The following is a 25,266-nucleotide window of genomic DNA, read 5'->3' as shown; positions in this document are numbered from 1 at the left end:
ATGGGAATATTAACACGTGACCTGCAATAAAAATAGTGGGAATGCTCCCAAAATGTGCAGTGTAAAATTGGGAGTAAAATCCCACGTTAAGCCTCCGTAATTGTAAATTTTGGCGCAATTTAATAAAAGGAGCATATCTCATTTGGAAATTGGGCCCATAATGTTATTTAATAAATAGACCTGTTTACTCATTGCTTCGCTCAAGTAATCTACACCGCACCTTGGCATGTTGCTGTAATATCAACATGGCAGCATCATGAGTACGAAGATGTGGAATGCACTACCAACTCACTTGAAAACGATCAGCGAATTAAATAACTTCCGCAAAGCTTTGAAAACCTCTCTCTTTAACAAAGCCTACCACGATAACCCATAACTACTTGAACACAATCCTTACACTCCTCTAGTCAGAATGTCTCACTGTGCAGCTGCATAACCAGATACTTTTGTTTTCTTTTATCTCTTTGCAACACCAATTGTATTTCTTCCCTGTTATGACGCTGTCATAACAGATCTTTGTAAGCCACATTGAGCCTGCAAATAGGTGGGAAAATGTGGGATACAAGTACAATAAATAAATAAATATATAAATGTATCCACTTAGCATTGTTCCATTGTCTCAACCCCATGCTTAATCATTCTAAAGTTTGTACACATTTATAAGTAACGTTCAGATATATCATAAGAAATCAGACTTCGCTTAGTACTTAAGGTAGTGAACAGCAGTTTCCAGCTAACCATCCCATGTCATGTTGGGTCACAGAAATAAATACCCAGGTCACCGTCTCTACCCTTACAGCTCATTACATTGTTGGAGAAACCATTCCTCAGTGTTCATAGCTGTTAGTGAAGTTATGTCCTTCCCTAGGAAAATGAACACACAGAAATGCAGTGGGTTCTCTAGAGTTAACACTTTACCTGCCAGAGGAAGATGAAACAGATAACAATCCTAACTGGGGCAAGCCAGATGCCATTAAAATAGATAATGAGATCCATCAACTTCTGCACATCAACAGATACCAGCGTCACTATCTCTCCAGCTGTGGTGATTTTTTTTGCTGCATGCGTGAGGACTAAAATCTATAACAGAGAATAACGTTAAACACTTTAGTATACCTTCCCCTAAAACCCACCCAAAGGCAACAAGCAAGTCAATCATTTTCACTAGCCTACACAACTGAATTTTATAATGGATTGGGATACATTTATGTGCTCTGTTGTCATTTTAAGTGCATTCAGTGTTGCGATTAGTGCATTATCTCATTTGTACTGTAGAGCGTGGAGGATATCAGTTAATCTGAAGTCTCCGCCTAGAATCTTGAGCAAAGCGGAGAAGACTTTTAAGTGCTAGGAGTGTTCCAGAGCAGGTACAATAGACCAGATATACTAACGTGGAGAAACATTTTAGAAAGGAGATCCAACTCAGAATATGGACGTTCAAGTCGGTATGTCACAAATGGACATCCATCTCACATGTATTTTAGAACAGGAAACAGCTTGTTCTAAAATACATGTGAGATGGATGTCTCTGTTCTAGAAACGTCCGGCATGAACATCCATTTTACAAACTGAAACGTCCAAATTATGAACAAGGAGAGGAGGGAAGGAACAAGGGATATGGATGTCTGTGCAGCAGCATAGGAACATCCATCTTATAAAATGGTCGCATATGCTTCTATGCAGGGCAGAAGGGTGGCCTAATGGTTAGAGCAGTGGGCGGAGACTCAGAGGACCCAGGCTCAAATCCCACTTCAGCTGTTTGTGATTTTTTTTTCTCAAATTGTGAGCCTTCCAGGAACAGAAAAAATACCTACTGTACCCGAATGTGCACCACTTCAATAGCCTTTAGTAGATATTTTTCTGTCCCTGGAGGGCTCACAGTTAAAAAAAAGAAACAGCTAAAGTGAGATTTGAACCTGGGCTCCTTGTTTCACAGTTCATTGCACTAATAACCATTAGGCTACTCCTCAAATTTGCATGCTGCTCTCTCCATAATATCTGAAACTGTCATAGATCCTGGTGTCCCTTGCAAGTTTCACATTCAGGGGAGCGGGACAGGGACAGCAACCATGGGGGGGGGGGGGGGGATTAAGGAGGTGTCATGCCTTAATCCCTCCAGTGGACAGCTTCTCAATCAGAGCACTTTTCTGTAACCTGGACATTGCCAAATACCAGGTCTAAATAAGTGGAGGAGTGGCCTAGTGGTTAGGGTGGTGGACTCTGGTCCTGAGGAACTGAGTTCAATTCCCACTTCAAGCACAGCTCCTTGTGACTCTGGGCAAGTCAGTTAACCCTCCATTGCCCCTGGTACAAAATAAGTACCTGAATATACTGTATGTAAACCGCTTTGAATGTAGTTGCAAAAACCTCAGAAAGGTGGTATATCAAGTCCCATTTCCCTTTCCCCCTTTCCCTTATGACATCACAATATCAGAAGTGAGCCAAGTATCCGGCAATCAAGCCATTGTGACATCACTGATGAGGTTGGCTCTTATTGGTGGAATGAGTGGAGGAGTAGCCTAGTGGTTAGTGCAGTGGACTTTGATCCTGGGGAACTGAGTTCCATTCCCACTGCAGCTCCTTGTGACTCTGGGCAAGTCAGTTAACCCTCCATTGCCCCAGGTACAAATAAGTACCTGTATATGTAAGCCACATTGAGCCTGCCATGAGTGGGAAAGCACAGGGTACAAATGTAACTAAAAAAAAAACATCCATCTTTTTAGACTTGGACGTCCCTTCCCCTTCTGTGATCAGAGCTGGATGTCCAGATTTTGGTCCCTCCCTAGTTCCACCCATAATATGCCCAGGCCATGCCCCCTTGCCATATGGACATATTGCAGTGTTAGATGTCCATATCCTGCCTTTGCAAAATTGGGATTTGGACGTCCACCTTCCCTCATTCTCCAAAGAATATAAATTTTATGCCTCTGAAATTGCTTTTGTATTTGTTCCAGTGTTTTCCACCTTTTGCACAGGACTGCTATATTTTCCTGAACTTGATCAGTCCATCTGCAGTGTGTTTAAGTCTCACATTGCTTAACTGGAGAAAACCTAAATTCCATAATTTGGGAAACCTGAAGGGGCGTAAGGAATTTCTAAAGGCACAGGAAGAAAAAGGTTCTGATGGATTGCTAAAGTATAGTGGTTGAAGTCTATGATGAGTCTGATTCTGAATGAGCAGACGTCAAGCACTGTTGCTTTAGAAAGCACTTAGCAACAGTGGCGTAGCCAAGGGTGGGCTGGGGTGGGCCCAGGCCCACCCACTTTAGGTTCAGGCCCACCAAGTAGCAGCACACCTATAATGTGGCTGGCAGGGACCCCAAACCCCACCAGCCAAAAACTCCCAACAACTGTTTGCTGCCGGTGAAAATCTGCTATTTAAAAGGTATATGGAGGAGAGGGGATGTTTGAAAGACCATATGGCATGCAGGTGAGAGAGAAACCAAATCACTTGTAGGACAAGGTGGAGTTCTGCCCACCCACCTTGGGTCCAGGCCCACCCAAACTTGGGTGTCTGGCTACGCCCCTGCTTAGCAAGATATTGTAAGTCAGGAGACCCTAAATTTGGTGGTCAAGGACCACAACCAAGTCAATAGTTTCACAAGAATATATATATATATATATATATTTATCTCCAAACAACTATGACCATATCAAAATACTTTATTAAATATCCAAATAATTACTAAAATACTTTGGATATATTCACTTCAGTTTGTTTCAACATCCCAATTTCTAAATTTCTCAACGTCTATATAGCTAATACAGCCAGACTAGTGGCATTCACCCCAGTCCTGATCAAAAAAATTGTACTTATCCCATGCACAAAGCACACAATATGTCCACCAAATGTTTCTTATATCCAAACGACTGTCCTGTGCAATTGCCAAATTCACCCATCCAGTGTGGATAAGTCCTCATGGACCATGAACTGAACAACCACAGATATCTCCTTTTCTGAGTCACGACTGTGTGTTGGAGAGCAAGAGTTGGGAGTCTCTGACCATCTTGTGTCCATAAATCAGTTTGTTTGGAATCCGACCCCTGATGACGCTAAGGGAGCGAAACACGGACCGTGTTGGGTACGGGAGCAGAGTGTGGCATGAATTCTTTTGGATGGTCTCTACTCCGGTTGATATGCAATACTGAAATATTGAAGTACTGTAGCATTCATCTGGTACCTGGAGATGATATCTGTGGTTGTTCAGTTTTCGATCAGGACTGTGGGGGGGGGGGGGGGGGGGAAGTGCCACTAGTGTGGTATTAATAAGCTGTATGTTTATGGAGTGATGAGGTAGTTTGATAAGCTGTATTAGCTATATAGGAGTTGAGAAATTTAGGAATTGGGAGGTTGAAACAAATTGAAGTGAATATATCCCAAGTATTTTAGTAAATATTTGGATATTTAATAAAGTATGTTGCTAGGGTCATAGTTGTTTGGAGATAAATATCTCTACTTCAGGAAGCAGGTGAAAGCTTGGCTCTTCAACCAAGCCTTTAATGGAAGAAGTAACTAACTTGTTAGTCTCACTCACACACACAAGGATTGACTCGGGCTGCACATACAGCAGCGGGACATGTTTATCCACTCCTACCCTAGCCGAGATAATATTTAACCATCTCTCTGACCTCTCGTGCAACTTTCTTCAAATCAGTCACCTTACTTTCAAATTCTTCCTACTTTCTTACTCATCTATATGTTACAACTTTGCCTTACCCTTCACTACCAATTATAATGTTCTATTACGTATCGTGTTGTCATTGTAAGTAGTATACCATGCCATATTTTGTATTGTTACTTGAATATTTTTACTGCTGTAATTGCCTATTGCTCATGTTTGATCTATTCTTACTGTACACCGCCTTGAGTGAATTCCTTCAAAAAGGCGGTAAATAAATCCTAATTAATAAATAAATAATTATTACATCTATATTGCAATTTCTGCACCTAGTTTATATGTTGATTGCCATGCATATACATAGTAGAAATCCTATAATCTGGACTGAGTTCAACAAAAATTCACTTCAGTAGTTTGGTCATTTTCAGATGGTAAATGTCGCAAAGCATGTAACAAATCTCACTGATTTCTGCATGTGGTTTTTACCATGAACAGCACTTCCCTATCTTCAGCATGTTCACGCTTGTAAAGTCTCAAAATATCCAATAGTTCAGCTTTAAAAACGTGATCTGGTTTTGTTGAAAACTGGAACAAGGAACTTACCTTTCTATAAACTAGACCAAGAACTGCAGTCTTTAGCCTCATTCCTAACAGGGAGCACATGTACATGTATCGTTGCTCAAACAGAGTTTGCATGAAGGCTAATAGGAACAGTAGTGCAGCATAGAAATAGCCCTTCCAGACCTGGGCTTCAGTGTCTTTCATAAACCCCAGGAAAAGGCTGCATTAAAAAAAATATATATATAATACATTGAAAACAGATGAAGTACCTCAAATTCTTCAGGTGAACTATTACAATCAGGGGCATAGCTACATGGGGCCATGGGGACCTGGGCCCCCGTAGATTTGGTCCTGGACCCCCCTGCCGATGACCCTCTCAACTCCCCTCCCACCGCCAACCCTCCCCCGCCGTCGCCATGGGCTACCTTTGCTGGTGGGAGACCCCAACCCCCGCCAGCCGAGGTCCTCTTGCTTCCCGCGGAAGGCTTCCTTCTGTTTCTGACATCCTGCACGTGTTTTTCAGTAGGCCTTTTTTTCCTGCATTAAAGGGGGCTTTTACTAAGCCACGGTAGTGCTTTTAGCTCGCAGTAGAAATCAGCTGGCTGTAAATGCCGAGGCGCCCATTATATTCCTGTGGGCATCTCGGCATTTACTGCCAGCTGATTTCTACCACGAGCTTAAAACACTACCGTGGTTTACTAAAAGACCTCCTAAGTGTCCATTAGCACTTGGGGGTCCTTTCACTAAGCCTCGCAAAAAAGTGGCTGGTGGGTTTCCCATGTGCAGTGGCCACTTTTAGTGTGGCAGTAAAAGGCCAAGGGCTAATGTCCCCATTAGCACGTGGCCATTACCACCAGGAGCCCTTACTCCCCTTTATTTGGGAGGCGGTAAGAGCTCCCATGCTACTCCCATGCTAATCAGGTAGCGTGCAGTAATATGCCCACACTACTTGATTAGCGCAAGCAGTGGCGATCCTAGGTCGGCTGCCACCCAGGGCGGATCGCTGCTGTGCACCCCCCCCCCCGGGTGCAGCGGCATCCATCCTCCCCAGGGTGCAGCATGGCACCCCCCCCCCCCAGCGCAATGACCCCCCCTCCCCGGCACATCAAGCCCCCCCCCGGCGCAATGACCCCCCTGGGTGCATTCTTGGCTGCTGGAGGGTGCAGAGAGCAGCCGCGTGCCTGTCGGCTCCACTGGCTCCCTACTCCCTCTACCTCGGAACAGGAAGTAACCTGTCCCGGGTCAGAGGGAGCAGGGAACCAGCAGAGCCGACAGGCACGTGGCTGCTCTCTGCACCCTCCAGCCGCGTGCACCCAGGGCGGACCGCCCCTACCGCCCTGCCCTTGCTACGCCACTGAGCACAAGTACGCCTACTGTCCACCCCCAGACACACCTTTCACGGCAAAAAATAAAAATATTTTTTTTACCACAGGAGTAGTGCCCTTTTGCCACATGGTAGGCTTGTATTAGGCTTACTGTGCCTTAGTTAAAGGACCCCTTAAAGTAGGTTAGTAAATGGGCACCTAAAAACAAAAAATAACAAAATGACAGGTAAATCACATGATTTGTTGCTTCATTTTGTGACAGGGGGGGGCCCTTTTACTAAGCTGTGTTAAACAGCTAACGCTGGGTTTCCTGGCTGCACTGGATCCACGATAATGTCTACCATGCAGAAAAAAAAAATGTCTACCAGGTGGTAAAACTCAAGTTAGCAGCTTAGTAAAGGGGCCTCTTTGTCTTCTTTGCATCTGTTCTGTAGACAGCAGCCATAAAAATGCAATGGAGAAAAGAAATGACATTAAGGAAATGCACAGGACACGGGAAAAGGGACCACAAAAAAAAGAAAATATACAATATCTTTGGAAGAACAGTAACTTTGAACGTTGTAACTCACCTCAATGTTTTTGGAATGGAAAACAAGAAGACATCACAGATTACTAAGCAAAGGGTACCAAGAAGAAAATACGTCCCAAACACTCTCCAGAAAGCTCTCAGGAGAATCCCGGTCTTACTTCGTTCTGCATGCGACATCATTAAAACTTGGGTTTCTTCAGCGTGTGTCGAGCTAGCTTCATTTTGCTGATGGTGGAAAGTAACATGCTCTGTGTTTCTTAGAAAACAATTAACAATACCTTTAATGCTAGGAATATCAAGACATGTAGGATTAAACTAAACCAGCAGGCACAATGAAAAGATTACCATCGGGCAATATGTTTCTATACCATTTTTATACTATAGATATGGAAACATGCACCAAACCCTTGCCTATCTGCAAGTTTACTTGCAACTAAATAGAAAGAAAATCATTGGAAGGGTCATATAAACAGGAGGATCAATCCATTGATAATGGTGTCAAAAGCAGGGCCGGCCCTAGGGTCTCTGGCGCCCCCTGCAGACTATCAGTTGGGCCCCCCCCCCATCTCCTTTCTCTTCTCCCACCCAACCCCTGTCCAGTGATTCTCCTTCACCCACATCCCCCTCCCATTTATGCCCACCTGCCCACCCTCTTCTCCCCCAATATCCCCGTTTTTCTTCTTGCCACCCTGCATGGTTTAAGTCTTTTTTAAAATTTACCTCCGTCCCAGCGGCCGCGTCATTTCAAAGCCCTGCCTGTCTCTAGCCTTCCCTCCCTTCGTGAGTTCGTTCCCACAGAGTCCCGCCCTCGAGGAAATGACGTCAGAAGGTGGGACTCTGCGGGAACAAACTCACGAAGGGAGGGAAGGCTAGAGATGGGCAGGGCTTTGAAATGACACGGACACTGGGACAGAGGTAAATAAAAGATTTAAACCCCCAAGGGTGGCGTGGTATGGTGGTGCAGCGCCGCAGCGGCGCCCTTGAAGGCAGGCGCCCCCCTGCGGTGCTTACCCCGCTTACTGGGTTTGACCGGCCCTGGTCAAAAGTCATTCTGCTCTGGGTTTTTATTTGTATTCATTCCATTTTATAGTGGTATATTGAAAGTCTGAGCTCACAATATCTCGCCATATGGTGCAGTAATTCGAAGGACTCACTGTTGAATTCCCTTTTTCCATTCACTTTCAAGACGTGATATGATTTCCTCTGAAGTATTCTCTTTTGACAACGACCACAGGTCTTCCACTTCCAGGGGCTGTCTACATCCTTTTAAGATTAAGCTACAGAGGCCAGTAAAGGTCATTATTACTGAGAATGTAGCCTAAAAAGCCAAATCTTTTAATGACTGTAATTGGAACAGGAGTTTCAGTACGCCTTCCTACCTGGAGAGCCACCAGAATGTGATTTTGGACAGAAAAGATGCACTGATTTCAGGACATGGTTTCTATGGGTGAAAAAGAAACATCATACTTGCAAACTTTATAAGCTGTTATCAAAAACGTTGCGTCTCCTCCAGTGTTACAATGTTGTGCTATATGTTTCTTTTAAATTATGTAACCTATTGACCCAGTGCACAGTTCTGACGCATTGACTTGAGTGCGTAGTATCATCTTTTTTCCATCCCACCAATCAACTCAAGTATTTTCTCACAGATAACAAAGGTTTATTCTGTTCTGTGGTCAAACAGGAGCACAGATCAGAATAAACCTTTTACAAAACAGGGCTTCCAAAGCAGGGGCGTAGCTACCCCTCACCAGCCGAAGTCCTCTTCAACGCCAGTGTCCGGTGCGTTGCTGATCTGGATTCTGTTTCTGTGAGTCCTGATGTCCTGCACGTAGGAACTTGCAGGATGTCAGGACTCACAGAAACAGAATCCAGATCAGCGAACGCACTGGACTCACAGACCGGCGCTGAAGGGAACTTTGGCTAGTGGGAGTTGGGAACCCCCGCCAGCAAAGGTACCTAGCGGTGGCGGGGGAAGGGATTGTGACAGGAGGGGGGGTCAAAAGGGACGGGGGAGGGGTGACGGCACTGAGGGGAGGGGGGTCAAAAGTGGCGGGGGGGTCGGCGTCTTCAGGGGGGGGGGCTAAAATGTGCTCCCTCACCTCGGGCTCTGGACCCCCCTCCCGCCAAAGTCTGGCTACACCCCTGTTCCAAAGGAAGCATCTATAGTTCGGAGGTGGGTAAACTACAGCCTGTGGGCCACCACTGGTCTACAGGACACTTTCATTCAAGCCACGGCAGCCATGAGCGAGAAGCCATGTTGCTGCTGTGGCCCTCTTAGCCTGGAGCTCCAGGGGTGCTTCTCTTTTCGACCACACTGGCCCATCTTATCTGGACCGTCCCTCCTCTATCATGGCCCTCAGGAGCAAAGGCTTGACCACTCCTGATTTAGTCTCTAGAATTAATCCTTTGAGTCATTTTATTTTCTTTTTGATTTGTATATGGTGCCCTATACAGAAAAGTACTTAACAACTGTTCAAATGTATTTTAAGTGAATATCTAATATTAATAAGCATACAAAATCTACTTGTGTTTCAAGCAAGCGAATACACTTACAGAGTCATGCAAACCTTCACTGAAGAACGGAGGCTGATCCACCAGGAAGAAGAGTATAAGCTCTACTAGAACCAGGGTCAAATAAATGTAAGATGTGACATAGTAGAAAGTGCCGCTGGAGGTACCCTAAAAAACACAGATAATTCATTTATTTACATTTTGTTTGGGATTTATTATGTAGGTTGTTGTTATATTCTACTTTGATTAATTCCTATTTCTAAAGGTGGACTAAACATTTTTAAAGAAAACTAAGGGCCCTGTTTATTAAGCTGCGCTAGAGGCACGTTAGCGCTTCTAGTGTGCGCTAAGCATTAGCTTGCACTAACTGTGTAGATGTCCATAATATTCCTATGGGTATTTACGCAGTTAGCATGCGCTGAAAACACTAGCGCACATTAGTAAACAGGGCCCTAAATAAAAGAATCAGAGCACTGGATTAGGAAGGTGCATTTGTTCTGTGGTTTCAGTTCTAAAAAAATGTATGTGTGTATATAAAGAATGTACACTAACCCCTGGATTCTGTATATGGCACTTTGAGCTCTGCGTGCAAATTTGGACGCAATTATCGGCACTAATTGGCAACAATTAGAATTTATGAGTGCATCTTTTTAGGCGTATTCTATAAATTCTAGTGCATGGATCCAAAAAGGGGGCATGGCCATGGGAGGGGCATGGGTGGCTTGAGGGCATACCTAAAATTTACGTGCATTGTTATGGAATTAGAGGAATCCGTGCCTATTTTATGCATGGGGATTTATACCAGGTTTTCGCTACATAGTATGCGTTTGTGCTTGTAGATATTGGCTTTCCACAGTTAAATTGCACACGTATATACATAGAAACATGATGGCTTATAAAGGCCATATGACCCACCCAGTTACTGCCGGGTAATCGTGGGAGCCCTTACTGCCACCTCAATGGATGGCGGTAAGGGCTCCCCTCCCAAATGGCCGCTTGGCAAGTGCTTTACTTGCCGCACAGCTATTTCCTGCAGGTAGGGTTACCATATGTCCGGATTTACCCGGATATGTTCTCTTTTTGAGGACATGTCCGGGCAACTGGGCGGGTTTTGCCAGCCTGCCCGTTTGTCCAGAAATCCAGACAAACGGGCAGATTGCTAGCCTCCCCTCCCCTTAGTTACTACTGCCCTGGTGGTCTAGTAACCTCTTCGGGGCATGAAACAGCCCCCTCTTTTCTGCCCGGAGCACTGCCCTGCACGCATGCTTCCTGTTGGTGATCTCGGCGCCGATTAAAAATGGCCGCCGAGAGTTGAAGTGACCTCGCGAGACTTCAACTTTCGGCGGCCATTTTGAATTGGCGCCAAGATCACCAACAGGAAGGATGCATGCAGGGCAGCGGTCCGGGCAGGAAAGAGGGGGCTCTTTCCTGCCCCGAAGAGGTCACTAGCCCACCAGGGCAGTAGTAAGGTAAGGGGAGGGGGGTGACGGGAAGTGTGTGTGTGTGTGTGTGGGGGGGGTGACAGGGGGAAGGGGAAAATGTGACAGGGGGCAGAGTGAGGGCGTGAAAGGGGCGGGGTGGGGGTGTAGTGGGGCGGGGCATGTGTCCTCCTTTTTGGGGGACAAAATATGGTAACCCTACCTGCAGGAAGTCTAGACTTCCCTTTTACCAGAATTAACCCTTACTGCTAGGCCAAAAATGGACATGCGCTGGTTTCAATTTCAGCACGCATCCATTTTCCAGCCCCTTAAAAAAGGCCCTTTTTCCTAGATGTGGTAAAAAAAATGGCCCAGCGCACGCCCAAAAGACACACTTGCAGTACCAAGGGCCACTTTTTGCCACGGCTTAGTAAAAGGATCCCTGAGGAAGATATTAGAGAAGTGCATTCGTTTGAAATGATGTAGAAGGTGTCAATGATATTTCCTATGTAATTTCATGTCAATTTTTACTCAAAATTGTAGGAAAGAACCTAAAATTTCACGTATTTTCCAGTATCATAAATAGTGTGATACATTCATAATGGGCCAGATTTAGTAAATACAGCTCAAATTTAGGTGCCGGTAGAAATCCATGCCAAGCGCTATTCTATAAATATAATACAATAAAATTTATATTCCTCTAGTTATCCAAAGGAGATCAAATGCAGATTACAATATTATAGAAGTAGGCCATCACTAAGAAGAAATTACAATAAATCCATAATTAAAATTTAGTCATCCAGCTATTCACATTACATAAAAAAAACTTTATACATAACATACTATAACATAGTAGATGACGGCAGATAAAGACCTATGGTCTATCCAGTCTGCCCAACAAGATAAACTCATTGTATGAGCTACTTTATATGGATACCTGACCTTGATTATGTTAAATAAATTGAAAATAAATGAGCTTTTAACAATTTACGAAATCTCAAATAAGATTCCACCATTCTTAGCTCCCCAGGAAGAGAATTCCAACATTGCACCAAACAATATACAAAACTAGTACCGTGGAATGTCTTTTACCCTTCCTTTTTTTTTTACAGATGGAAATTTCAATAAACGACCATCTTTAAATCTAAGCAAATAAGCTGATATTTCAACAGAAAATAATTCTAATAAGTAGCTTGGGAGAGAGCCATAAAACACTTTGTGAATAACAACACAGAGTTTAGATTTACATCTAGCCTCAATAGGAAGCCAGTGTAAAGTTCGCAACACAGGAGTAATATGAACAAACCTATCCCCTCCACTAATTTATTTTTGTTACATTTGTACCCCGCGCTTTCCCACTCATGGCAGGCTCAATGCGGCTTACTTATTTGTACCTGGGGCAATGGAGGGTTAAGTGGCTTGCCCAGAGTCACAAGGAGCTGCAGTGGGAATTGAACTCAGTTCCCCAGGACCAAAATCCACCACCCTAACCACTAGGCCACTCCTCCACTCTAATCAGTCTGGCAGACGCATTCTGCATTAATTGCAACTGTTTCAATGATGACTTTGAACAACCAGCATTTAATACATTACAACAATCAAGCTGAGACAACACCAGCACCTGGACCACTGTTTGAAAATAGGTTTTACTCATTAGTTGTTTTGGGGGTAAGGTACGCTAGTGTTTTTAGCGCACGCAAATGATTAGGACGCGCTAAACATATATTCCTATGGGCATCCGTAGTGATTAGCACATCCTAATCATTAGCGCATGCTAAAACGCTAGCGTGCCTTAGTAAAAGACCCTCCCCTTAATGCGCTGGAGTTGCCGCAGCCTAAAATAGCCTTTCTTAAGTAATTGGGAGATTTGAAGCTTCATAGTTAAATTTGTATCTAAAATAATCCCCAAAGTCTTCAACGAGGGTTCCAGAGAGAAATCAGAACCCTTGATGATCAAAATTAAACTAGATGGGGGTGCAGAGTGAAGGGTTAAACACTGGATCTGGACGCCCTTATGGAATAGTGATTAGAGTGGATTCCCATGTGAAATCTGGTGTAAATCCTGGCATGCAAGTTTGGCGCATAACCCTGGTATTCTATAACACTGCACCTAAATATTTGGAATGCCCTTGACCCTCCCATGCCTCACCCATGGCCATGGCACCTTTCAGATTGCTTGTGAGATACTTTGGATGTGTAGCGTTACAGAATAGCGTATAAATCCAAATTAGTGCCAATTAACTCCAGTTAGCCTCAATAATTAGTTGTTAGCACCCTGTTAACACCCAATTGACTAATTAGTTTGTATGCGCATCTGGACTCCACGCCCAACTTTGGGCGACCTATATAGAATCCAGAAGACAGAATGCATACTCTTGCAGAAGAATGCATAATAGTTACAATGTTGCTCCAAAGTGAAGAAAAGTTACAAAATGAAAATTCTTGTACATGACACAGGAAACTAAACCAGTGCTTCCCAAACCTGGTCTTGGAGGCACCCCAGCCAGTCAGGTTTTCAGGATCTCCACAATGAATATTCATGAGAGACGCTACATGCAAATCTCTCTCATGAATATTTATTGTGGATATCCTGAAAACCTGACTGGCTGGGGTGCCTCCAGGACCAAGTTTGGGAACCACTGGTTTAGTTTCCTGTGTCATGTACAAGAATTTTCATTTTGTAACTTAAATCTCTCTCATGAATATTCATTGTGGATATCTTGAAAACCTGACTGGCCGGGGTGCCTCTAGGACCAGGTTTGGAAAGCAAAACAATTTTGGCAGCACCCAGTGGCGTTCTTAGGGGGGCTGACACCCGGGGCGGATCGCCGATACGCCCCGCCCCCCGGGTGCAGTGCCCCCCGGATGCAGCGCGGATCCCCCCCGGCGAAAGGACACCCCCCGTGAAATAACCCCCCCCCCGGGTGCACGCCGCTGGGGGGGGGGGGGTGCCGCGCGTGCCTGTCCTCCGTTCGTTCCATGCTTCTTCTCTGCCCCGGAACAGGAAGTAACCTGTTCCGGGGCAGAGAAGAATCATGGAAGGAACGGAAGACAGGCGCGTGCGGCACCCCCCAGCGGCGTGCACCCGGGGCGGACCGCACCCACCGCCCCCCCTAGGAACGTCACTGGCGGCACCACCCCTAGAAGATATACAGCACTGATATAACCAAGTAACATCAGTTTAAGCATTTAAAACTCCAGCATTGTTCAAAATGCAGATTGCAGGTTTGAGAAGTCATTTTAGCTACTATAATTGTCATAAAGGTGCACATAACTTACGTCTTGCAGAGTATTTTGAAGGTTAAACCATAGTGGGAGAACAGCAGCTGGCAGCGATAACAACCAGTAGACAAACAAGACTCCAGAAGACTGGATGCCTCTCACCCTTTCATACTGGATGAGAAAAACTATAAGTACCTGCACAGAAAGGAACATAAATATTTAAAAAGTGGTTCAGAAGGACTGCATATGAAGGTTCTTGTTTTGTTTTCTGTTTTCAGAACGATTTATTTGTTGCATTTGTATCCCACATTTTCCCCATCAATTTGCAGGCTCAATGTGGCTTACATTATGCCGTAATGGCGATCGCCATTTCCGGATAGAGAATTACAAGAGGTCTTGCATTAAGGTGCATAAATGGTAAAGTAGAATTACAGAGTGGTATTGCAATGAAGTTCTTAATGATAGAGTGAATTATAAAATAGATTCGATAATCAACTCAGTGGCGTACGAAGGGGGGGGGGGGGCGGTGGGGCGGTCCGCCCCGGGTGCATGCCGCTGGGGGGTGTCGGCGCCTCGCTGGTTCCTTGCTCTCTCTGCCCCAGAACAGGTTACTTCCTGTTCCGGGGCAGAGAGAGCAAGGAACCAGCGAGGCGCCGACACCCTCCCAGCGGCGTGCTGTCGGCGGATTGGCCCGCCCACCCACCCCTCTACCGCCTTCCAGGTTTGTTCTCGTGGGCGGTGGGCGGGGGGGGGGTTGCGCTACGGAGGGGGGAGGGTGCGTCGCGCTGCACCCGGGGGGGGGGTGCGCAGCGGCAACCCGCCATGGGTGTCAGCTGCCCTCGTGACACCACTGAATCAACTATAGAAAGTTCATTTCCGGCATGGGAAATAGAGTGGTAGTGCGTATTGCGTAGCTTTCATTAGTAGCAATTCAGGTTATTAATCTAGTGTAAGGAGATCGGTTTTGTCTAGTTCATGTAAAGTCTAGTTATCTAGGTTGGTTTTTAGTAGTTTTTGTAAGATTGTTAGACCGTGCATTGTTTTTATGGCCTTTGGTACTCCGTTCCAAAGTTGCGCGCTGATGTAGGAGAAGCTGGATCCGTATGTGGATTTATATTTAAGTCCTTTGCAGCTGGGGTAGTGGAGATTCAAGAATGTGCGTGCTGATCTTTTTGTGTTCCTAGTTGGCAGGTCTATGAGGTCTGACATATAAGCCGGGGCTTCACCGTGAATGGTTTTGTGGACTAGGGTGCAAACTTTGAACACAATTCGTTCTTTTAGTGGGAGCCAGTGTAGTTTTTCTCTTAGGGGTTTGGCACTTTTGTATTTCGTTTTTTCAAATATGAGTCTGGCTGCTGTGTTTTGAGCAGTTTGGAGTTTCTTAATGATTTGTTCTTTGCATCCGGCACAGATGGCATTGCAGTAATCTAGGTGGCTTAGCACCATTGATTATACCAGGCTGCGGAATATATCCCTTGGGAAGAAAGGTTTTATTTTTTTATTATAATGCAGCATTGCTGTGCTTTAGGGACTATCACGGGTCCTGCAAAAATTATTTTATCATGCAGACACAGGTGTAGCCTTCTGGGTAGATTTATTGTCCTTCATGCTTTTCATAGTTGTACAGCTTAAGGAGGAGTAGCCTAGTGGTTAGTGCAGTGGACTTTGATCCTGGGGAACTGAGTTCGATTCCCACTGCAGCTCCTTGTGACTCTGGGCAAGTCACTTAACCCTCCATTGCCCCTGGTACAAAATAAGTACCTGAATATATGTAAACCGCTTTGAATGTAGTTGCAAAAACCTCAGAAAGGTGATATATCAAGTCCCATTTCCCTTTCCCTGTTTGAGATTCTACATGGAATGTTACTACTATTTGAGATTCTACATGGAATGTTGCTATTCCACTATCCATGTAGAAGCCTGCTCTTGCAGATCAGCAATGCGGCTGCGCAGGCTTCTGTTTCTGTGAGTCTGACGTCCTGCACGTTTGATGTCCTGCACTTTTGTATGTGCAGGATGTCAGATTCACAGAAACAGAAGCCTGCCCTTGCAGATCAGCAATGCGGCCGCGCTGGAGAAGAGGACTTTGGCTGGCAGGGGTTGGGGACCTCTGCCAGCAAAGGTACCCGATTGCGGCGGCGGTGGGAAGGGGGGGGGGGGGGGCGAAGGGGTTGGTGGTGGTGGGGGGCCAGGGCCAAATCCACGGGGGCCCGTGGCCCCACATAGCTATGCCCCTGATCCCCTGGATTCTATATATGATGCCCAATTGGGTGCAATCTTGAGATGTGCATGCAAATTAATTGAACAACAAGCTCATAACCATCAATAATTGGGGCTAACAACCAATCACTGAGTTAATTGGCACCCTTGGAATTTGTGCGTGCATTTGTCTTGGCACTATTCTAAAAGGCAGGGTGCCTAACTTCCATAGTGTGTAACTCAAAAGGGGGCATAGCGATGGGAGGGGCATGGACATGTCAGAGGCATTCCAAAAGGTTGCATGCATAGTTATAGAATACCGTCAGCATGTCCAACTTGGGGGCCAGCATTTACCCCAGGTTTCAGCAGACATAAGTATGGCGCTTTAAGTCTGGGTGCAGAAATCAGCACTGAGCACAATTCTATAAAAAGCGTGCACCCCAGGGGCGTAGCTACGGGTGGGCCTGGCTGGGCCCAGGCCCACCCAATTTCAGCCCAGGCCCGCCCAGCGCCAGCCCCAGCACCCATTGCCGGCCACTGCTGCCTTTCCTGTTGAGCAGCAGGGCCGGCGCTACAAAAAAGAAGCGCTAACGGCGCTAAGGATGAGAAATGTTAAAAAAAAAAAAAGCACGGCACCGGCAGGCACTGTCTCGGCAGCCTTGAGGCATTGGCTGCTGAGGCATTGGCTGCTGGCTCGCAGGCTCCTCCCGTCTGCGGGAGGAGCCTGCGAGCCAGCAGCCAATGCCTCAGCAGCCAATGCCTCAAGGCTGCCGAGACAGTGCCTGCCGGTGCCGCGCTTTTTTAAAAAAAAACATTTCTCGTCCTACGGTCCTTAGCGCCGTTAGCGCTTCTTCTTTTTGTAGCGCCGGCCCTGCTGCTCAACAGGAAAGGCAGCAGTGGCCGGCAATGGGAGCTGGCGCTGGCATGCAGGGCAGGCCTCGTCGAAGAAAAGAGGGAAAACATGGAAGGATGGGGAGAAAGAGGGAAAACATGGAAGGATGGGGAGAAAAGAGGGAAAACAGATGGAAGGATGGCAGAGAATGAGGGAAAACATGGAAGGATGGGGAGAAAAGAGGGAAAACATGGAAGGATGGGGAGAAAGAGGGAAAACATGGAAGGATGGGGAGAAAAGAGGGAAAACAGATGGAAGGATGGCAGAGAATGAGGGAAAACATGGAAGGATGGGGAGAAAGAGGGAAAACATGGAAGGATGGGGAGAAAGAGGGAAAACATGGAAGGATGGGGAGAAAAAGAGGGAAAACAGATGGAAGGATGGGGAGAAAGAGGGAAAACATGGAAGGATGGGGAGAAAAGAGGGAAAACAGATGGAAGGATGGCAGAGAATGAGGGAAAACATGGAAGGATGGGGAGAAAGAGGGAAAACATGGAAGGATGGGGAGAAAGAGGGAAAACATGGAAGGATGGGGAGAAAAGAGGGAAAACAGATGGAAGGATGGCAGAGAATGAGGGAAAACAGATGGAAGGATGGGGAGAAAGAGGGAAAACATGGAAGGATGGGGAGAAAAGAGGGAAAACAGATGGAAGGATGGGGAGAGAAAGAGGGAAAACGGATGGATGGGGAGAGAGACTCTGGATGGAAGGATGGGGAGAGAAAGGGGAGAGACTGGAAGGATGCAGAGAGAAAGGTGAGAGACTGGAAGGATGTGGAGAGAGAAGGGACACTGAACAGAAAAGGGTAGAGCGATACAGAGACACTGGTTAGAAAGAGGGAGAGAGACATTAGATGGAAGGATCAGGAGAGAGGATAGATGGATGGAAGGATGGGGAGAGAAAGAGGGAAGACGCTGGATGGAAGGGTAGGGAGAAAGAGGTGACACTGGACGGAAGGATGCAGAAAGAAAGAGGGGAGACTACTGGAAGGATGGGGAGAGAGAGGGGAGACTGGAAGGATGGGGAGAGAAAGAAGAGAGCTGCTGGATGGAAAAGGAGAGTAGTGAAAGACTGGAAAATAAGAGGAAGGGGCATGGGGAGAACAAGGGTGAGAAAAAGATGAAAAGCCATAAGTAGATGAAGGAAATTAAAGAATGGATAGTAAGAATGAATTAAATCAGGACAGAGAGAGAGAGGCAGAAAAATATTGAAGAAAGCAAAGAAAAAGGAGAGAAAAATGAGAAATGGCCAGGAAACCGTGGCAGAAGAGTTAAGCGAAAACGAAGGAAAGCAGAATGTAGAGACGGGGAGCGACATAATGAGAAAAAGTAAATGGCCATACAAGAAAGGTAAAGAAAATAATGTTATTTTTAATTTAGGATAAAGTAATATGGTACCTGTGTTAATGAAGTTTCAGAGACCAATACTTCCTTCCTTAGGTCAGGCGAGGATACCGTAACAGCATTATACTGACCTGAGGCAGGAGGTTTTGGCCTCTGAAAGCTCACTGAAAAGGGTGTTAGGCTATTAAATAAATTTTCTGAAATCTGATGCACTGAAAAGCAGCACTTTACCCTGTGTGACAAATGCATCTGATTAGCGTGACTAAATTTTGCTGGGGGAGGGGGGTAGAGAGAAAATTTTGTGCCCACCCACTTTGGGTTCAGGCCCATCCAAAATTGGCAGTCTGGCTACGCCACTGGTGCACCCTTTTTAGAATCACGCTTAGTGCCAATCTTTTCTGGTGCCCATTTTTGAGCATGATTTATAGAATCCGGCCCTATCCAGACAGTGCCAAGGAGGACCAGAAGCAAAATCAGGGTGGAGCTGGGACTGCTGTGATTTTCAGTCCATTAACCAGGTAAGCACCTAGATAAACCTAGGACAGCAGAACGACTGTGCTAACTTTATCTGGATTGATTTCCAGGTACTGGTCTGAATCTTGGCCAGCACCCAGAACGTCCAGTGGTTACCATGACCCAGATATTTAGTGCCATAAGTACATAAATATTGCCATACTGGGACAGACCAAAGGTCAATCAAGTCCAGCATCCTGTTTCCAACAGTGGCCAATCCAGGTAATAAATACCTGGCAAGATTCCAAAAAAGTACAAAACATTTTATGCTGCTTATCCCAGAAATAAGCAGTGGATTTTCCCCAAGTCCATTTTAATAATGGTCTAAGGATTTTTCCTTTAGGAAGCCAACTAAAGCTTTTTTAAACCCTGCTAAGCTAACTGCCTTTACCACATTCTCTGGCAATGAATTCCAAAATGTAATTAAACATTGAGTGAAGAAACATTTTTTCTGATTCATTTTACATTTACTACTTTGTAGCTTCATTGCATGCCCCCTAGTCCTAGTATTTTTGGAAAGAGTAAACAGATGCTTCAAGTCTACCTGTTCCACTCCACTCATTATTTTATAGACCTCTATCATATCTCCTCTCAGCCGTCTTTTCTCCAAGCTGAAGAGCCCTAGCTGCTTTAGCCTTTCCTCATAGGGAAGTTGTCCCATCCCCTTTATCATTTTCATCGCCCTTCTCTGCAGCCTTTCTAATTCCACCGCATCTTTTTTGAAATTATCCGTGCCTGGATTAGGCCAGATACTAAATATCCAGGTTATTTTTTGCCCACAGAAATCAGTATCGTCAAAGTCACTGACTGCTCTAGACTCAGCATCAGGTCAAATGTTTATGTCAGTCACTTCCTATATAATAATTCTCACCTCCAACATTCTGAAGCTGCCTGGGACTGTGGCTTCCGCCGGAGGTGGTCTGCTTCATGCAGTAGATAACACTGACGTCACTGGCCTGGAAGCATTGAAGAGCGAGCAGGCTCAGCAAGTCTGCTGCCTTCCCTTCTCTTCGCCCTGAGCTCTGACTCTGGTCCCGCCCTTGCGGAAACAGGAAATGAGGACGAGACCAGAGTCACAGCTCAGAGCGAACAGAAGGGAAGGCAGCAGACTCGTTGAGCCTGCTCGCTCTTCAATGCTGCCACCGGGACCCCAGTAAGAGAGGGGGAGAGGGGGGTTGGCAATTTTGGAAGGGGGGTGATGTGCACGTTGGAGGATGGGGGGAGGGAGGGGGGACTGGAACTCGGAGGGAGAACAGAGTGAAGGACAGTGACAGAGGGAGGGAGGAAGCCATGGAAATCAGAGGGGAGGAAAGGGGGCCGTAAGACTTGGAGGGGACACAGGGAGAGAGCGGGGGGGGGGGGGGGGGGGGGGGGGGAGGAAAACCTTGCTAGCGCCCGTTTCCTTTCATAGAGAAACGGGCCTTTTTTACTAGTATCATAATAAAATATACAAAGAAATTACCATGGTAATGCCCAGCACTGCTGGACTGATGAGAAATAGTGGAACTCTTCGGATTCCTTGGTTTAGTTCCCAAAGGGTGAAGAAAAGTTTACAAAGACAGAACAATATCATGACAAATCCAAATGCCTACAAAACAGAGAAATATATTTTCAATATAAGGTGAGTAACGAAGAAATTAGGCCATTAACAGTGAGTTAACCCAACCTTTCCTTTCTGTTTTTCATTTTGATTTTCGTTTAATGTTGAGGCATCTTAATGCTCAATGTTTTCAAGATATAGAGAAGATGTTTTAGAGAAAGTGTTTCTGTAACAAAGGCACACCTTTTCCCCTTATGCTAAAAATTTGTGCGAGGGTTATCTTATAAAAGTACTTTTGGAGACCCATAACGTTGGCAACCTCAAAGTGAAATCCACCAGCAGTTTAACTATGATACAAACATTTCAGAACATTTTTATTTAGATCTTGTGAGGGATTCCATTATAGAAAAAGCTTTGCAGGTGTAATCTAGGCAAGCTACATCATTTCCCCATGATGTGGAGTCAGTGCAATCTTCAGCAGTGATTCAGGGAGCAATCTTGTCAACCTCTGTGGTGTCTACCCCCACCTCAAAATTTCAGTACAAAGAGTTATTTCAATTGACTTCTTAAACAAGGGTCCTCCAATCTAGTCCTCAAGGTCCACAACCCAGCCTGGATTTCAGGATTTCTACAATGAAGATATACGAGATCTGTTTGTATGCAATGAATGCAAACAGATCTCATACATATTGATTGTGGAAATCATGAAAACCAGGCTGGGCTGTGGCCCTCAAGGATTGGAGGACCCCTGTCCTTAACCTCCTGATTCTATAAAGGTTGCCAAAAATTGTGTGTGCAAATTTCAGCACATTTAATTGAATAACGAGCCAATCAGTGCCAACTGCATTTTTAACAAGCATTTAATTGGGTGTTATACCTGTAAATTTAGGCATGGGATCAACACCTAAAATGTATTCACAGCCTGAAAAAGGGGGCACGGAAAGGGGACAGTCATGGGCATTTCAGGGTGGAATGGGTTTTGAGTTACACACATAATTACAGAATAAGGGTGCTGCACACGCAAATTCGTTGATGCAAATGGTCATGCTTAAATTTATGCATGACCATAACACTTAAGCACTATTCCATAAACCACGCCAAATGTTACATGCGGCTTATAGAATAAGAAGCAGAGGGTGCAGATTTTTTAGGTACCATTTACTGAATCTAGCCCTAAATGACTCCTCTTGTACATGCAGCTTTAGAAAATGCATCACACACATGTGTAAGTTCAAGCAATGTCACAACGTTGTGAAATAGACACTTACATGTGTAAATGCTGGCAATTACACATGCATATCTCTGAATAATGCTGTCCTTTTTCTGCATGTGTAGGTTTCTAAAATGGATATTCTGGCTGTATGCACCAGCAAACACAAATGCATTCCTGCATGTCCTAATGTGCAGTTTAGAAAAGGCTCAGTAGACATGGACGTACAGCCACTTTGCAAAATGCGGCTTTCCATGTCTGCCTCAGGAGATGCTAGCATAAGCCAGATCTTTTCATCTGAACATCATCATTCCCATAACGGACAAATACTGTAATTACAATAAAACTTAGGATTTTCATTACCATTTTTGCTTTGAAGAGATATGACATTCTGATATAACCTCTCCTATTTTGCTGAAGATATAGAAGGTAAAATGGGAAAAGGAGCCAAAGGTAGGCACAGGGAATCCAAACCAAGACAGTGTTCAGGAAACAGTGAGTGTGTGAGGTGGGCTCTGCGTGCCGTTTCTGGTTCCGGTCCTGAAAAGAATGCAAACAAAATATCATATTGTAGCATTTAGATATAATGCAGGACACTAAGGGGTAATTCTGTTCCACGGTGCCTCCTTTTAGGTGTCCTGATGCTGTTCGACAATAGCATTAACACACCCAGATTCTATTCTAGAATACTAGCCCAAGTCCACTGTTTCCTCTAAGCTGAGCTGGAGTCCTCAACTTACAGTCCTGACAGTAGGGGGTGCTGTTTATTTATTACATTTGTACCCCGCTCTTTCCCGCTCACGGCAGGTTCAATGCGGCTTACATAGTAGTTAGGATTTCAGTGTATTGCAGAGAGAAGTACAATCTGTAGCAACGTTGTATTAACGTAGCAAGATAGAAGTAGTTATTTGTTATCACAAGAGAAGGGGTAGTGTAGGTGGGAGAGTTAGGGAGGGGGTGAGTGAGTTGTGTTAGGAGATTTGGTGTAAGAGAATAGGGGGGTGAGGAGATGTAGGAGGATTGGTGGGAGGGTGTGGGAGGGGGTCTAGTTCATTGTCATTATCACTTGGCTGATTGTTGTGTGGATGGGTACATAGTTTAGGTTGGATCATTTGGGTAAGCTTGTTTGATCACAAGTTCAATAGTGAGGGACAGGCAAACTCTGCAGGACTCCATGGAACCTGCTTGTCCCTAGCGACTGAAAACACAATATTGAAGCACCACCTCCCACTGGCTGCAGTGCGTTTGGAGGATTTCTGTTCACCTTAGAGGGAACAGTGAGCTTAAACCAGTTTTGGCGCATCTTACATGTAGACCAGCTGGTCTATGGCTGGTAGTTAGACCAGCCATAGACATGCCATAACTTCAGTACCCAAATGCGGCAAAGATTTATACACAACACACTGCATCTTGTAAGTGGCATAGCGCGTAAGGAGGCATTCTTATGGGTGGAGCACAGGAGGGGTATGGGAGAGGCTGCCACTTATGCACATTCTTATCCCTATATAGGTCACCCAAATTTAGGTTGCAAATTTGGGCACAGATCCCAGATCCGTCTTAAACAAATTAGTTAATGAACCATTAACAAGCACTAATTGGTGTTAATTGGAAGTCACAGATCTGCCCTGCGCTGTATTGTATAAAAAATGCACCTAAATTTTATAGGGAACGTGAACGGGAAGGGCACAGTCGGGTCAAGGATGTTTCCAGAAATAAGGCGCCAAGTTACAGGAAAGGGTCATTTACACACCCAACTTTCACTAGTTGTACCAACATTTACACTAGATTTCAGCAGATGTAAGTGCCGTGACCAAAGGTAGGCATGGCACAACCTTTACAGAGCACTAACGCGGATCTTTCCAGCGCCCAATCTTGGATATTATTTACTGAATTCTGCCCTTATAGCCCGATAAAGGTAAATGCGGGTGCTAGAGACCACTAGCACTGGACTAGCACCCACAATTACCTATGCCCCCATGATCATCAGGCAAACAGCGACCGAGTGATGCAATAGCCCAGAGCTCATTTAAATGAGATTTAAATGAGCTCTGCTTGTATTCTGCCCCTATGATCAGAGAACAGCGATCTGATCGTAGGGGCGGAATAGCACCTTAACCCTACGCCAGCTCAGAGCTGGCATTAGGTTAAGGCTCTGTTCCCACCCACCCCCATCAGAGTCAAGCTGGTATTGTCAGCCTGGGCTGTCACCATGTCCTGGGGGGGTCTATGGGACCCCTGGGCCCATCTCCCAAACAAGGCACTGGTGGCCTAGTGCCCCTCAAGCACCCACACCACACCCAGGATGGCAGCACGGGGTAGGCGGTGGAGGTCCAGTGGATATCCAGCCCCCCTAACCCCCAACCTAAAAAAATATACCTGGTGGCCCATGTGGGCTGCCGACGCAATCCCCTCACCGTCCCTCATTGCTGGTCTATTGGCAAACCCGCCTGCCCCCCGTACCTCAGCGTTGGAGGAGGGGTAGCACTCCCTCCTCTTTCCAGCACTGCTTTCAAAATGGTGGCGCCCTGCCCTGCCCAGTGCATCCTGAAATGGGCTGCAAAGGGCTTCCCTACCATATCTCCCTTATATGGTAGGGAGGCCCCGCCCAGTGAATCTCAGGATGCACTGGGCAGGGCAGGGCACTGCCATTTTGAAGGCGGCACTGGAAGGAGGAGGGAGTGCTCAGGCACAATCCCCCCCCACACTTTCCCAGGATGATCAAAGCTAATAACGCATTTTAATTTGCATGTTATTAGCATTGATTATTGGGGAGTTAATTCCCCACGCTGTTCCGGTGCTATTTTTAGGCGCTGTTTTAGATCAGCACAGGGAATTGATCAACAGGGCATCAGAGAATAGTGCTTAGGGGGTAAATATTCAGCTGGTGGGTGACTTTTTAGCCCAGATATTTAATGCCGGACTATGTCTGGGCATCAACATTGAATACCTGGGCATGAGTGGTTGGCTGGCACTTATCCAGTTAAGGGCCAATATTCAGGCCTTAACCAGATAAGTGAAATTGTACAAAGACAGGACTGTGTTTTATGCAGTCTGATTTGTCCAGTTACCGTATCTGGTTAAGTGCTGAATATCAGAACTTAAGCATATAAGTGCCGACTCAGCCCTGACTCTGCCTCCAGTCTGTTCACAACATAGCCGTTTTCAGCTTAGGTGGTTAGAGGGGATATTCAGTGGCACTGGCTGGTTAAGTACTGTTAAATATCCCCTGATAGCCCCACTCAGGCAATTTAACCAGGCGGGAGCCTCTCTTGCCCAGTTAAATCACTTTGAATCCCCTCCGAAGGGACACCACCTTGTCAGTGGCGTTCCTAGGGGGGCTGGCACCCGGGGCGGATCGCCGATTCGCCCCGCCCCCCGGGTG

General features: G+C 45.7%; 1 protein-coding gene across 2 annotated transcripts in view; it reads right to left on the bottom strand.

The window, feature by feature from the left end:
• The window catches only part of LOC115475752 (multidrug resistance-associated protein 6-like), a 104,860-nt gene that overhangs the window by 73,004 nt on the left and 6,590 nt on the right, over nucleotides 1-25,266 (bottom strand). Inside the window, exons 2-10 of one of the 2 annotated variants that reach the window (XM_030211716.1) lie at nucleotides 22,248-22,424; nucleotides 20,597-20,722; nucleotides 14,246-14,383; nucleotides 9,591-9,716; nucleotides 8,414-8,475; nucleotides 8,189-8,311; nucleotides 7,075-7,290; nucleotides 5,223-5,400; nucleotides 919-1,080 (exon numbers count right to left, since the gene is read on the bottom strand). In XM_030211716.1, the coding sequence (XP_030067576.1) occupies nucleotides 919-1,080; nucleotides 5,223-5,400; nucleotides 7,075-7,290; nucleotides 8,189-8,311; nucleotides 8,414-8,475; nucleotides 9,591-9,716; nucleotides 14,246-14,383; nucleotides 20,597-20,722; nucleotides 22,248-22,424 (1,308 nt within the window). Of the gene's footprint in view, nucleotides 1-918; nucleotides 1,081-5,222; nucleotides 5,401-7,074; nucleotides 7,291-8,188; nucleotides 8,312-8,413; nucleotides 8,476-9,590; nucleotides 9,717-14,245; nucleotides 14,384-20,596; nucleotides 20,723-22,247; nucleotides 22,425-25,266 lie in introns of those variants that run through there. The other variant, XM_030211717.1, reaches the window with a different exon arrangement.

This window comes from Microcaecilia unicolor, chromosome 8, assembly GCF_901765095.1.
Source record: "Microcaecilia unicolor chromosome 8, aMicUni1.1, whole genome shotgun sequence".
NCBI classification, from domain to species: domain Eukaryota; kingdom Metazoa; phylum Chordata; class Amphibia; order Gymnophiona; family Siphonopidae; genus Microcaecilia; species Microcaecilia unicolor.
Note: the sequence above shows the minus strand (reverse complement) of the source record. Positions and strands in the feature narration are given on the sequence as shown.